Source organism: Phalaenopsis equestris, unplaced genomic scaffold, assembly GCF_001263595.1.
Source record: "Phalaenopsis equestris unplaced genomic scaffold, ASM126359v1 Scaffold000002, whole genome shotgun sequence".
Classification (NCBI taxonomy): Eukaryota; Viridiplantae; Streptophyta; class Magnoliopsida; order Asparagales; family Orchidaceae; genus Phalaenopsis; species Phalaenopsis equestris.
Window position 1 is genome coordinate 15,957,760 of NW_018164444.1, and position 16,640 is coordinate 15,974,399.

General features: G+C 35.6%; 1 protein-coding gene across 2 annotated transcripts in view; it reads right to left on the minus strand.

The window, feature by feature from the left end:
- Window positions 1–2,459: 2,459 nt before the first annotated feature.
- Window positions 2,460–16,640, minus strand: part of LOC110018107 (serine/threonine-protein kinase SAPK7-like) — a 31,323-nt gene continuing 17,142 nt past the window's right edge. For both annotated transcript variants that reach the window (XM_020715348.1, XM_020715347.1), the window contains 3 exons: window positions 3,309–3,413; window positions 3,058–3,156; window positions 2,460–2,976 (listed from right to left, as the gene is read on the minus strand). In XM_020715348.1, coding sequence (XP_020571007.1) covers window positions 2,668–2,976; window positions 3,058–3,156; window positions 3,309–3,413 — 513 coding nt within the window. In that variant the 3' untranslated portion in view covers window positions 2,460–2,667. The remainder of the gene's footprint in view (window positions 2,977–3,057; window positions 3,157–3,308; window positions 3,414–16,640) is intronic.

Sequence of the window (16,640 nt, forward strand, 5' to 3'; positions counted from 1 at the left end):
CACAATCATTGTTCACTATCAATGTATATCCATCATTATCAACAAAATCAACATCATGGAAACTTAATCATCCAGTTTTTATTGCTAATATCATTGAAATATCAATTTGACCATAGTTTTCAATGGACCACAACCATTGTTCACTATCAATGTATATCCATCATTATCAAATCACTATAATTCAATCACCATCAATTATTATTAAACCATTATCATGTAACGATCATCAATAAAACATTGTCACTTGGCCACTATCATCTATGATAATACATTCTGGGTTGAGGGCGGCCTTCACTACATTTTGAAAGATCATTTATATTAACTATCTAGATATGGATATGAAAGTATTAGGTCTATACTTTTTGAAAAAAATAACAACTCTTTATTAAAATCTCAAAAGGTCATTCAAAATAACATCTTTGATAAAGTTATAGTAGGATGGTCCATTTATCATATTTCATATGTTCATTTTTAAAAGGATACGTGTCTTAACTAGGGGCAACATTGATTATAAAGATAAAATCTCTATCACATTCATTATAATAATATGTAGATAATTATAAATAGATAGATGAATGCACACACACACAAACACAGGTGCGCGCATGCGTGCGCACACACACACAAGTTTTTTTGGTTTGTGCGGATAAAAAGGAATAGCAAAACATCAGAAAATCTCTCAAAGGTCAGAAGAGGAGCTCATTAATTTTAAAGTATATGTGGCTAAGGCTATAAAATATAACAGATTCAACAGGTTATTGGTTGGGATTAGGGAAAAACTTTAGTTAAAGGGAAGTAAGGGAAAAAGAGTTCAAGTGATTTAATGGATAAAGCCTGTACATGATTATATCAAACTAAATATTGATAGAAATTTTCATAAAGATGTTGCTTAAACTGGGGGAGTGTTCAGAATCTGTGATGGTAAGTTCTTACTTTATTTTGTTGTGCCTTGCTACCCAATTAGTGCTGATTATTCTGAGATGGTTGTTGTTCTTAAGGAGATGATGATTGCTAAAGAGATGAAGATGATGAATGTGATGGTGGAGATGGGTTCCATGAATATTTATAACTATTGTAGTAAACTCGTCCCTTATCATTAGTAGAACCCACTGATTTGGAGGAAATTACAAGACATTATAACTTAATTTAATATCATCTAGAGGCATACCTTAGGGAGACCAATAGACCTACTAATCTATTGGCTAAGTGGGTTGCTACTTTTCTTTTTGTCGGATTTGTACTTCCTTTGATATAAAACTTGAGTTTTTGTTAAGAAAAAATAATTTCCTTAATATAAAAATAGATTGTAAGGAAACTTCAAAAAGAAAATGGACTACTAAATAATTCATCATTTAAAATGTCACATCAGCTTAATATAAAAATAGATTGTAAGGAAACTACAAAAAGAAAATGGACAACTCTACTAAATAATTCATCATTTAAAATGTCACATCAGAAGATACATAAAGAATTAAAAATACATGAAAGATCACATTGATAAAAGAAATCATTATATATAGGTGTATTATTAATATTATTATTATTATTATCATTTTGAAATAATGCATCCACATATCATTCTATTCCTAGAAAAAAATTAATTCTTTGACCATAGCTATTCATAAAATATAGGTGTTCTATCATTCTCTCATCTGTCTCTTATTTGACCATTAGAAGAGATTGAGAAAAAAAAATTCTTATATTCTTTTTTGCTTCCTTCTCCTTAGCTCTCGTCAATAGCATGATAGCAACTTCTTATTAGATCCATCTAAAAACAAAGTTATCTTTTGTCAGGTCAAAACCTATTAGTTTTTGAAGAACATCAGCAAAGATAGTTTAACCAATTCAATCTGCCGGCCACTTTGAACTTGTAAATTTCATTAGATATTTGTCTTGTTTTGTTATTTACTAGCTAAGTTGGCTCTATACTCATGGAAATCATCATGAAATGCTGTTGAATTCTCATCAGGATGCATTCAAGCATAATCATGTTAAAGCTCAGCAGGGCCTCATCAATAAAGTATTCAAACAACTTGTTTCAAACAAATAAATTTTCCTCATGCTCTGAATGTACTAGGTAGCATATTATCAATTAGAACGAAATTAGTCACCAATTTCTTATTGAGTGAACCTCAATTTAATTTACAGATACCTTTTAGGGAAGTTTACATACATATCACCCAATTCTTATGCACTTATTTATCTGACACCTAAAATTTAATTTTTACACCTAAAAACATCCTTTCCTATGTATTAAAAGGTAGAAATAGTTCACCTTTTTACACATAGGTTTGGGGTGCTTAGGGTGTAAAAAATCGTTTTTTTTTTGGGTGAGACAAAAAAGCATTAGAATTGGATGCTATGTATGTAAAATTCTTTTTATTTTATTTTATTTTTATTATTATTATTTTTTTTTTAATGAATAGCTACGTGCCTCATGTATTTATATATGCAACTCAGAACATAGAAAATTTTTAGTACCTTTTCCTATCACTTGTCCCTACATGCCCGTTCTAACAACTTCAAATTGTTATCATTAGGAATCCCAGAATGTAATGGAACCTTCTGTGGATAATCAAACAGCAAATCCAGACAATAGCAACATGAATATTATTGAATTCACAAAAAAAACGATACAAAAAACATGAATGCACTTTGGTTCTTATATCAACTAATTACATATTCACCACTAGCTTGGACTTCCTTCACCTGCTTCTCATACTCATCTTCCTCTTCCTCTCTGCCATTGGTTTCTCCTTCCTCATCATCTTCAAACCATTCCGAAACCGGAGGGTTTACGAGAGGCAGATTCTTCGCATCCTTAACAATCTCCATGATGTCCTCAATGCTCTGAAGAGAATAGGTCGGCGCACTGTTATCCCTCTTGTAATACACTGCCTGTGCTATTTCAGTCAGCTCCCTGGGTAAGTTCTTCAGGAACCATGGTAGTTTCTTTATCTCGCTTATGGTTATCCTCTTAAACAATGGAAGAGCAAATTACTCAGCATTTTACATATAATTTCAAAATATAAGCAGTCACAAAGTTCAAGGAAATGCCTTAATTGGGTTGGCAACAAAGATTTGGGAGAGAAGATGCCTACAGTCCTGGGATATGTGGACGTGATCAGGTATCCTGTACTGTACTGACATGATTCTCTGCAGTTCAGAATCAGATGCAACAAAGTTTAGTGGCAAAACGAAATCATTAAATGACGTTTCCCATGCTTTGTAGTGATAAACAATTATCATGATCTTGAAATAGATAATTAAAAAAAAAAACACCATTAGTGGTATTATTGAGTCTTTACTCCAATAGTTTTTCTGAAGTTTTTGGGATCATCTGGATCTTCAAACGGGTAAGCTCCCACCAGCATAACATAAAGAGTTACTCCACAGGACCAGACATCTGCGAGCTGCAGTGGGTAAACTCAGTCCTTGTAAATATATGTTAATCACAAAACTCAGGCGAAATGAAAAATAAACTACTTTCAACCGTAATTAACAATTCATGACATTATAAAAGTTATTCCTCAGAGTAAAACAAGCATTAATCTTTGGCATAATTTCCAGAAGACCAGCTAGCCGGTAAACATGTGGATAGCATGCCACAACTTTCAAACTATCTAGAAAGTTTCCTCCAGTCTAAAAACAAAGAAACTAAATATGGTCTACATTCTGAAAGGCAAGACCAATCTATGAATTGGTATTAAATTAGCTCCTTTAGAAATATGCCTTAAATCCAGCTAGTAAAGTTCCCAAGCCAACTAAAACATAATTCGAACTACTGGACACATTGATGAGACATTATGCATTTTCCTCACTCTAAAACTTTATGAAAGGACACTTTTGAGCAACTTTAATTTACCAGCATGCATGCACAACTTCTTCCTCCCTGAATCTCCCTGCTTATTCCATGTCCACTTAGTCCATTAAAATTAATAGCTAATTCGAAAGATGAAAGTGTCAGTGATTTAAGAGCAGTACAGAGGAAAATATGAAGGCTAGAGTAGAAAAAGGTTATATATGCAGCAGTTCAAATGGCAGCGCCTGCAAGGATGATGGTTTTAGCACAGGAGGCAAAAGGGCTTCCTCATCTTCTACGATGGCGCAAATGAAAGGATTAAAGTAGATAAGGGTTTAGGCTTCAGTGACGATGATAGGGATAGAATACTTCAGCTCTTGGACGAGGTATCTAATAGAAGTTATGAGTGGATCCCAGGAAAAATTAATATTGTGGCAATGGTTCATTTGCTTGAGCTGGCTGGCAAACAAATGAAAAAGGGAGAGTCTGGGTTTGCCAAGAATCATCTTGCCAGGCGCTTGGAAATAGTAAAGAAATTGACCATGATGATGCCTAAATAACGGGCGAAATGGTCGAGTGATTAAAATGTGGTAATTCTAGTAAACACCAGAAGCATCCACGCCATTAATCAAGTGGGTAGTATAGTAATTTAAATCAATTTAAATTTTTATAATCACTTCCAATAAAAATTCAGCTCTTGTAATGTTTTTCAAAATGAATTTTGATCTAGCAGCTATGAACAGTTATATTGGTCAAAGAGAATAATAGATATGATTGAGATCAAGTTGGAGTAAATTAATTCATCAAGCAAGATCAGAGGGCAGGCTTGGTCACTACAGGAGAAAAAGAGGAGACGACACAATATATTTTAAATGGTTCAACATTGTGGCATATGCCACAATAAATAGAGGAGAACGATTTCACTAATAAGATGGGAAGTCATAAAAGCTCTCCCATTCCCCAACCATACTTTCGTACACTATTTGATATAATATTTGGGCTTGAGTTCTTCTCTCTATCATGTAATACATTGAAAAGGTCAGGAGTATTTATAAGAATTGTACTAGCTAGGGATGGTTCTGGAATGGATAATGATTTGAGAGCAACAAGAGACTGAAAATGGCAACAACAGAGGTAGTGGTCCATTTGGTGGGATGGAACACTAGCTAAGGGTTGCACCTGATAGTGTTAGTGCCTTTTGTTGTAGCAGCTTATCGGGCGGAAGGATATTTAGGATTCTATGAAGATTGACAACATGATTATTGGGCAAGCCAAACTTATGGAAGAAAGTAAATAATTAGAGGTCGAGAAAGGGAGCCCATCCCCCGCTTCATGAGTGGAATAAACTTCAGGCATGAAAACTAGAGAGAAGACTCACGCATATGGGAGTTGAAAATGTGAATCTTTGAAGAAGAGGATGCTTATGGGTGAGTTTATTGATTTTAAAGATACCTTCCTATTAATGAGCTAATAGAGGAAGAAAAATTAATGGAGACGGTCATGTGTTTGAAAGGGAAGGCTCTAGCTTGGTATCAATGAAGGGAACAATGCCCACCAATCAGAACATGGGAGGAATTCAAGGACCGATTATTGGAATGTTTAAGAACCACATGGTAGGGGGATTTATACGATTAGTTTTTTGCACTAGTCCAAGAAGGGTCTGTCATGGAGTAATGAAAGAAATTTGAGATGCTATCAGGCCATTTGAGAGGGATATCAAAAGAAGTGTTGGAGGGAAACTTCAAGCAAGGGTTTAAGCCAGAGATTCGAGTAGCACTTTGTCTACTAAGACAACGAGGATTGGGAGAAACTATGGAATTAGGGTAGTTAGTTATATATAAAAATACAGTGGAATGGGCTAATAGGAGTAGCACAAGTGGAGCGCCACACTGAAATGCTACAACTATGATGATACAAAAAACTCAAACAGTGGGATTCCAGAAAGAGGCTTCACGGGACAGGAATAATGGGCTACCAGGCGACATACAAACAACGTACAAAGAAAGAGATTAAAGAAAAGCGAGCTAATGGGCTATGTTTTCGATGCAAAGACAATTTTGCTTCAGGGCATTAATGCAAGTATTATACATTACAGATTCTCTTAGGGTGATGTGTTTGGGGCAGCAGTGTGGTGGTGATGCGGTAGCGCACCGCAGTTTTTCCTATTTGGTTGAACTGTGTTTTGACTGCATCTTCAAAAAGCTGCACCTAAAAGCTGCATTTGCCACCAGACTTGGCCATCTGCGGTGATTGCTAGAAAGCTGCGGTTTGGCTTTTTTTTTTCCGTAATAGTCATTACAGCTTTTTAAACAACAGTTTCTTCTTTAGTAGCTTCACAGCTACTTCTTCAAACAACTGCAATTACCCCAAACAGACCCTTAGTGTGAGACAAAGAGGAGGTCGTGGAGGAAGAAATAGAGGAGAATGTGGTGGAGTAGGAACGCCCTCACTTGGATGCGACAGAAGTCTCTTTGAGAACGGGGGGGGGTTCACACCAAACCACACTGCGAAACTTGATGGAAAAATCAGGAAATAGGATGTAATGATGTTAGTAGATAGCGTGGTCACCCACAATTTCATCTCCACTCAAGTAGCAAAGCAATTAGGGCTTAAGATGGTTGATACAAGAAACTTTGGAGTAATAATGGGGACGGGACATGCGAAAAAAAAGTAAAGGAATTTGTACAGGGCTGATTTTGACAACACAACGTATTCACAGGTGGTAGAGGATTTTCTTCTCTTGGATTTAGGGAGCACTTATGTAATATTAGGCATGAAATAGTTGCAGTCCTTAGGAGAAATGATAATAAATTGGAAACTCCTAATAATGGAGTATCACGAGAGAAGCGAAGGTATTGCTTCGCATTGACCCGAGTTTGTGCAAGAGATTAGTGACACTCAAGGCCATGATTAGAGCAATTCATAACCCTGGTTTGGGATTTTTAATTGAATTGCATAGCATGGAAGAGGTACAAGATATAGAGTTGGTAGAGATTCTGACACAAGTTCAACAACTTTTATAATAATTTGCAAAAGTTTTCCAGTCACCACATGGATTACCTTCTCGAAGAGAACACGAGCATGCAAGAACCTTGAAACTAGTGACTCCTCCAGATAATGTGTGTCCATACCGCTACCTTTAGGTGAAAAAGGATGAGATCGATAGATTAATCTGAGAAATATTGGAGGCAAGAATCAAATAGCCTAGTGTGAGCCCCTTTTCAAGTTCGATCTTGCTAGGTAAGAAGGATGAGAGTTGACATTTCTGTGTGGATTACATGGTAGTGAATAAGAAAACAATACCTAACAAATTTCTCATCTTGGTGATTGTTGAGCTTTTGGACGGATTGTTTGTGGCTGCAGTATTTTTCAAGATTGATTCGAAATCAACAGGCATGCAAAAGACTGCTTTTCGAATCCATAAGGGTCACTATAACTTTTTGGTTATGTCATTCGGGCTCACCAAAGCCCCAACTACATTTTAATCACGGTAAACAAGGTGTTCGTTCATTGCTCTAGAGGTTTGTGTTAGTGTTCTTTAACGGTATCCTAGTGTACAGTGGTCCCTTGGAAGACCACCTTTATCACTTGAAGGCGTTGACGGTACTTGATGAACACCAGCTTTATGCTAACTTGAAGAAGTGTTCATTTGCCCAATCAAATGTGAAGTGCTTAAGACAAGTGGTGCCACCTACAAAAATGTCGGCAGACCAATTGAAGGTGGTGGCTATGTTGGATTGTCCACTACTTGAGACCTTAAAGGAGTTGAAAGGTTTTCTAGGACTTACATGGTATTATTGAATCCAAAGTTTATGAAGGGTTACAACTCGATTGCCTAGCCATTGATGGAGCAATTAAAGAAGAATAACTTTCAATGGGGAGAAGCGGCGACCCAGGTTTTTGAAAAGTTAAAGAAGGCTATGATGAGTATACTTGTTTTGGCATACAAGACTTCAGCCATCCGTTCATTGTAGAGATGGATGCTTCAGGCTATGGTTTAGGTGCAGTTCTCATGCAATGTCAATAGCCCGTCGCTTATTTTAGTCAAGTGTTGACTACAAGAACTGATTCAAATCAGTTATGAGTGGGAGCTAATGGAAATTGTGTCAGCTATTAAAAAATTGTGTCAGTATTTTGTTGGAGTGGCATTTTATAGCATGCATGGATTATGGCAGTCTCAAATTTCTATTGGAACAACTGATGATGACTGAGAAACATCATATATGGTTGCCTAAGCTATTGGGGTATGAATTTGAGATTCAGTATCATCGAGATTAGAAAATGAGGTTGTTGATGCCCTATCACATCAGATGGGCGAACCTCAATTGCTGGCATTGTCAGTCTCGTTGGTCATAGATTGGGAGGTCCTGAGGTAAGAGAGTGAAGTGGATAAGGAATTGGTTCAGATTTGATCAACATTATCGAATGACGAGAACAATTATCCTAGTGACTGAATGGCCAACGTTTACTATACTAGGGATGCTATGTATTACCCCGAAAGTCAAGACACATTACAAAGTCATTTTAGGAGTAACGCTATTGGGGGGGGGGGTTCATTTAGGTGTGTTCAAGACATGTCGAAAGATAACAACAGAATTGTGTTGGGTGGAAATGAGAATGGATGTGGAGGGCATGATATCAAGGCGTGATGTGTGCCAAAGGCACATGTACATGACGCTTGCGCTTTGGGGGTTGCTACAACCTCTAGCATAACGAAGAAGGTATGGGAGGATTTGACAATGGATTTCATCAAAGGATTACCTCAACTAGAAGAATTTACAGTCATCTTTTTAGTGGTGGAGAGGTTGAGCAGATATGCGTAGTTTATACCTCTACATCATCCCTACTGTTGGTTCTATTGCAACTGTCTTCATATGAGAGATTCAGGTGTTTTCAAGACAAACCGAAAGATATCAACAAAATTGTATTTGGTGGAAATGAGAAAGGATGTGGAGGGCATGATCTCAATGAGTGATGTGTGCCAATGACATGTCGCTAGCGCCTGGGGGGTTGCTACAACCTCTAGCATTACGGAGAAGGTATGGGAGGATGTGACAATGGATTTCATCAAAGGCTTACCTCGATCGGAATGGTTTACAGTCATCTTTGTAGTGGTGGAGAGGTTGAGCAGCTATGCGCTATTTATTCCTCTACGTCAACCCTACATTGTTGTTTCTATCGCATCTGTCCTCATATGAGAGATTTTCTGTTTGCATGAGATCCCAAAATTGATGGTCTCAAATCGAGACAAGGTCTTCTTGAATCACTTTTGGAGGGAGCTATTTAGAATGCGAGGGGATGTATTGAAGAAAATGTTGCATATTACCCACAGACTGATGGACAATCAGAAGTTGTTAATCAAAATGTGTAGACGTATTTGCGTTGCTTTGTATTTGACTCACCTAAGCAATGAGCTAAATTGTTATCCTGGGCAGAGTATTGGTACAACACATCATATCATACAGCTCAGACTACACCTTTTAAAATCGTATATGGTTGCGATCCGCCTCATTTGGTACATTATAGACACATACTACCTTGGTGTCTCTGATGGACCAGTACATAGAACAGGGACAAAATGTTGGTAGAATAAATGAGAAGTTTATTAAAAGTACAACTTATGAAGAAATAAGCCAACAAACATCAAAGGGATGTGCAGTTTACGATAGAAGATAGGGTGTATCTAAAATTATGGCCCCATCGACAGAAGATATTGCCCAGATGCAGAAATAAGCTCTCCCCCATGCTATTTCAATCCTTATAAGATCACAGAGTGCATTGGTGAGTGGCTTATCGTTTAAAATTGTCGCCTTCGTCGACACTTCATCTAGTGTTCCATGTGTCGCAGTTGAGCTGTGTTGTTGGTGATAATGCACCCTCTTATTCACTCTCCCTACCCTAACTGAAGATATTGAAGTTACTTTAGAGCCAATGGAGCTAAAAAGGGCGCATTAGAAAACGATAGGTGGGAAAATAATATGGATTAAATAGACCGGGTTACCAAATTATTATGCCACATGGGAGTCGTACCACTTCATCTGGCAGCAATTTTCTCTTTTCCACTTTGAGGACAAGATGTCTTATTAGGAGATGAGTTAATGTTAGACTAGCGCCGACGATGATTTTCGCCACACCAAATCTGTCAAATAATTTGAAGACTTATTTTAGGTGAAAGGCTAAAAGGGCAATTTGATAATTTAATGATTATTATTGTTTGGTATAAATAACTCTTAGTATGTTTAGGGTTGGTGTGATGAGATTATTGTCATAGGGTTAGAGTTTGAGATAGTTTGCTTGCCTCTCAAATTAGAGATGTTTATCCTTTATGTATTAAAGTTTTGTTCTTTGCTTTGGTGATATAAAAATTGACGCTTTGCCCTAATCTCTACGATGATTCCTATCAAGTCCATCCCAAGTAGCAGACATGATGTAAGCATAAGGCATGATCCGACCAAGAAAAGAAATTAGACGCAATTGTTGTGATCTTCTAGGAGTAGAGGCAAATGATTGATGACCAAAAAGAAGAAATCTATATTCAAAGACATTGGTAGCTATGCACAACCAAACGATAAGCTCCTTATAGTCACTCAAACAAGACTATGGGTGATATTGCCACGATTGCAAGGTAATATCATAAAGGCTCAAATGGTTTAACCGTAACAGCCACCAATGGTCTATTGAGGTCTATTCTATTTTAGCCAAAGGCGATCTTCTAAATTCCCAACCTTTTTGGAGGAAATAATAGAAGAAACTACTCAGATAAAAAGCAAAATTGACCATTCGCAGATAAAAGACTAAGAAGCAGGAGGAAAATGATGCAAAAACTCGAGACCAAGTATTCCGTCCAGCCATAAATAAAATTTGGCCATGACTAAAACTCATTAAGTCTAAAGCCTTTAGCACTCCTAATCATTCTGATGTTCTCACTCGACTTACCAAAAAAAGGCCGAAGCTTAACATCAAGCCTAATCAAATGAGGTTGTGGTAGCGATGCTTTCAACATAGATTTAAGAGGTTTGGTTCAATATGAAAAAACCATCATCATGTTAAATAACTACTAGAAAATTGGCATTTATCATCATTACTAAAGTTGTAATGCTATCAGGGGTAAAACATCGGGCACAATCAGTAACCTAATCGAAATTAGAGGTTGTGTTTAGCCAAACAAGTCTAGTTGGGAAAAGATGGAGTAGATTTAAAAGTTAAATTTTGTCATCAATCAAAATCTTCATTCAGAAAAAATTGTCTATCTTGTGTTATTCCTTTCCAGTTTGAGCATAAGAAAGATATAAAGTAAAATATACTCTCTCATGGTGGAGGATTGCTAAATCTACTAATAAAATCCTAGTTTAACATACCAATATGATAGTTTACAGAATTAGGCAATTCCATTGAGATAATGAGAGAAAATCCTGTCAATATTATCTTAGAGAAAAGCACTAAAATTTTTAGCGAGAAATGTCATGGGATCTTATCGAGGCTTAAAATTGTCGTCATGTGACCAAGAGAGATGGATAGTAGCAAAAAATTTCTTCAAATATGCTCCACACAAGGAAGGCTAAAGGTTTTGGGGCACTTAAGCTTCTTAAGAGTTATTTGTTAAATAGGAGCGAATAAAAATTATAAGTTGAAATATGCTAAAATTAGGTTACTTTTCAAGTTTATTACACTAAATAGGTATTTTTTATACAAAACTATCGTAGGTTGAAAAATAAAACAACAATAGATTTTGAAGGATGGCACTATGCGCTAGTTACCTAGCATTGCAACACTGAATGGTGCCATTTTGGAGCAAAAAGTAGAGAGCTGATGATCAATTTTATGGAGAAACTAGAGAGTATGGCATCACGGCTCCAATTTTTAGCAATGCAAAGCTAGAAATCAAGCACTACAGCCTTATGGCAGTAACGCTGTAGTGTTAGCATTGACCAGATATGAGAAGAAAATAGGAAACTTGGCATTGTGGCAAAAATTCTCGTGTCGCAATGCGTGAAACAAATTTTTATTGTGCTACTTTTTTAGCATCTCAGTGCCACCGGGACAACGCCGCTCTGCCAGTTCATAATGCCACTATTGACGTTACTTTTCAGTCAACCCATCCCTAAAGTTATCGCTTTTTCCACAGATTATCGTAGGGCTTGAAACTTCATTTTGAAAGTTGCATGATGTTTATTATCACATATAAAAACCATACAAATAAGTTATCATATGATACAATTTAAGATAGTATGATATTATTTTACATAAAACTCTTCACTTAAAAGTTTTTAAGCATAGTGTTTAATACACTATGAAATCATTATTTTCTCAACAGGCTAATCCGACAATCAAAATTATATTCTCTAAGTTGCATAATGCTTATAATCACGTATGAGGAGCATGCAAATAAATTCGGGCGTTGTTAGTCACCTTTTCTATGTAAAACTTTTCAATTTGGGTTTTCATGCATGAAAAATGATCTCATATAAGAATTTTTCAACAAATAATTATTTTTCAAAACGGACCTGGTGAGTGCGTTAGGATTGTTGAAAGCTTTCAAATAAACCCCTCCATGCTCAAATTTGACTATGTTTGGGGCCCCATTAAGCCTACAATAATTTGGACGATAAATTCAATAATAAAAAGTATGACTCTCATAATTAAATCAAAATAAACTCAAATTAAAATCAAGCTTCAACAAAAATAAAAATGAGCTAAAAACACTTAATTTAATCCATTAAAACCCATCAAAAGCTCTAACTCAAAATCCACTAAAATTTTCCCTCCTATGGTGAGGCCCATACTTTGACTTGAAAAATTTAGAGATGGGGCTCACTTTGACTAAAACCATTTGCACCACCAAATTCCTTATATTTTCTCTCAAAAAAGCTAAAGTCAAAAGTTTGCTCATAACCACATAGCCACTTTAAATCGAAATATCTTGAGCTAGAGGCGAATATTTTTCAAAACTCATTGCAGTACTAGATTCCTTGCATTTTCTTATTTAAAAAGAGTTAGGGTTTGTAATTTTTGCCCTAACCACCCATTTCAAATTCAAAATTCCCTCCAACTCCCCAATAACCTGCGCCCTCGCCGGCCCCTGATGCGGGTTTTTTTTTTGTGTCAGGAGTTATGAAGTTGACACGGCAGATATATAATAAATATGTAATATATTCCCAACAAAAATACTTTTTATGAAAATAATTTATCTTTTAAAACTCTTTTAAACTGTCAAATCACCTTTAAAATCAACGCAAGTATATGTATCGCTCGAGTAATAAAGAACTCTAATGGAGTCCTAGATATCGATCCCACAGGGAAATTGAAAAATCCTAAAAATAAATTATGAAAATTATTTTATAATCTAAAATTAAAAAAAAATAAAAGTAAAGTAAAGTACGAAGTTTGAAAATTAATTACTCAAATGAATGCTAATTAAAATGCAAATGCAAGACTACAAAAGTTAAACTAAACTAAATACTAAATTTTTAAAAGTAAAATTACGAAAATTAAGTAAAGTTTTTGTTGTGACAGAAAATTCAAATTTAAGAAAGCATCATTCGCCTTTATAATGAGTATATGGATTGTGAAAAAATTAAAATTATTTGAAAATATATATATAAACTGTTTTGTGCCGAATAGGAGTAATTCTATTCTTTACCCTTTTTCCGAGTGCTATAAAGAACATTGACTAATCCAGAGTTTGATCTCTAATTCCGTGGTTAGGCTGGGAGCATACCGGCTGGCACTCCACAGCTCCCCCTACTTCCTTCTCACCTGAAGGCTAACAATCTAGCATTAGTTTCCAATCAACTGGACCAAATTCGAGATTTTAATCTGCCACCTTAAAATCTCTAATTGTGCATCCAATAATGTATATTTCCCTATTTAAATGCACCCAATCACCTGACTAATATACTCTTCCATAAAATAAAATGTGATTATCCCTATATTATAGAAATCATATCTCATTTAAAAATATATGTCGCTCAACAAGTTTTAACATTTCAATTGGCCATATCGAAAAGTAAATAAAGATCAAAGTTCAAATAAGTTCAAATCATCACATCGGAGTTCAAATCATCACAAATTATTATCATTTTAAACTGTGGAAAACTAAATCTATTTTTCACAAAATCATATCTCAAAGTAGAGAGAAGAATAAAGAAAACTACTCAGGATTTATGAGAAAGATACAACAAAACATGAATTTCATATATAAAAATAAGTTTAAAAAACAAAAGAAAAAAAAATACAACTTATCTCACAATCTTTCTCAAGCAAATCTCTAGAAATTCTCTTTAAGTCTTTCTCTCTTTACAATCAATTTCAAATCTCTCTTAGAAGTGTAATGAAGAAATCTCTCACCTTCTCTCTCTTCTTACAACTTTAGAAGAAAATCTCATCCTCTCTCTATCTTTAGCTCACGCCCACTTTCTCTCTCCCTCACGCCACACACTTGACAATTGAGAAGAATTCTTCTTTTATTTTGGGCTGCCTCCTTTGGAAAAGAATTCAAAATTCCCTCCAAAATTCCCTCCAAAAGTCAACCATTTTAAATTCAAAAGATATGTCATTTGATCCAAGAGACATCCTTTCATAAAAAAACCATCCAAAGTGTCTAGATGCATTGAATTACTCCAAGAGGTGTGTAGAACAAGTATCCTTTTGAAATTCGCGCAAAAATTCATCTCGAACTGCCTTAATTTGAAAAAGTCTCTGGATTTTAGCGCATCATGTGCTGATCTGACGACTGATCAGACGCATCATGCGTTGTTCTGGCGCATCATGCGTCAAAATCCCAAAATTCGTTGTTTTAGCTCCAAATTTCGTTCTTTTTGCCATTTTTGCTTGAAATGCCAAAAAATGATATACCTGCAACAAAAAAATGAAAATACCCTTCTTTAAAGTGCAATATCACCAAAAAAAAGCAAATGAGCACTTAAAACAACATATTATTTTGGTGTATCAGCCCTCTCCCCCCTAACCTCTCTTAAACTCAAAAATTTCCCACCCCTTCTCACTTTACTCTCTTGCCCGAAACAACTAAGCCCCTCTTCTCTTCTCCCCATCCAACCGAACCCTCCCTCTCATCTCCTATCCTCTCTTCTTCTCTTTTACTCATTCCTTCACTGAACCGAGACTTTCAGCAAGGAAGACAAGGAGAATCCATCATCCAATTAAAGATTCACCAAGGAAATCCAAGCAAAGGTATACACTTCACCCCTTTTCATTTCAAGAGAATTTTGCATGATGTAGATTAGGAAATTGTAATGGATCTCTCATTTTCTTCCTACATTTCGCCGTAACCTAGTCTATCTCCTTATCTTTTCCCATTTCCCTCTCATAGTCGAGACCTACACTCACTCTACTCCCCATTTCTCCCTAAAACCAACACCTACACTCACTCCACTCCCCATTTCCCCCCTCTTATCAGTTTCTCACCATGGCCAACCCTTGCCTTTATTATCTCACACATTTCCCTCTCATACTCGAGCCATAATCTCATTTCCTCTTCATTTCTCACCTAAACCGAGCCCCACTCCCCTTTCCTTCCCCTTTCTCAACCAAACCGAGTCCAATACTAATTCATCTCTCATTTGCTAACCCTACCCGAGTCTAACGACACTAATACTCTCTCATTTTCAAACCTTTAACCCGCACCCATTCCTCATTCCTAACCCTAACTCAAGCCTAACCATTCCATGGCCCTCTCCTTCCTAACCCTAACTCCCCTCTCCTTCCTAACCCTAACAACCCTAACCTGAGTTAGCATTACCATAAAAAAAAAAAGGAATAGTGAATCATATAGTGTTGTATTTCAACGCAAACCTTATTGTTGTGTATAATCTATATGGATTAAGTTTATTCCAAGCAAATTCATGTGGTTTATACTATATTACATAAAAGTAAGAAAGCCATATGTGTTATGCTCTATCTCATGCTAAAATATTAATGTGCTAGGTCTACGTTTATTATTAGAAAAATTATGTGATTATATGTTTATTTGATGTACATCTATGGTTATGTGTTTATTTCATGCACAACTATGTTGTTATGTGTTTACTTTATTCAAATCCATGTGATATTTTACCTTTCCATGCAAAATGTTCATCCGATCATCTTATGTGTCATGTAAGTTCCATGTGATTGATACTCCTATGTTTCGCAATAGAACAATTGATTATATGGTTATGTAAGCTGCATGCACATTGGTCATATGGTGATGTAAGTTACATGTATATTGGTAATGTAGTGATCTATGTTTGCATATAAGTTAGATATATGGTGATGTATGTTACATGTACATTGTTTGAGAGGTGATGTATGTTGCTTACTATGTAGTGGTTTATGACTTATATTAGGGAAACCATGTGCTAGCATGCTTAATTTCAAATTTCATGTTAAAGTACCCATATGATTTTATGTTTTCCATGCATGTTAACAAGTTGGCCGATTTTTTTTTTTCCATGCATGTTAGCACGTAGGGTTGTTACGAGAATAGTTTCAAAATACAAGCTAGCAAGTTGGACTGCTATGTGAATGTTTTCCATGCATGTAAGCAAGTTGGGATATTTGAATTTCATGCAGATAAGGGAATCTATATGATGCTTATATATTTAGAAATAGTTATTCCCATAAGTCTAAGCTTAAAAGTAGAGATTTGCAATACTCATGTAATAATACTAAGGTAACCCATAAAACATAACAATTTTTATAAACCTAAATAAATTAAATATGCTCAAAGTAAATACTTTTATTAAATGCATATACATACATACATACATACATACATACATACATATATACATACATACATATATATATATATACATACATATATATATATATATACATA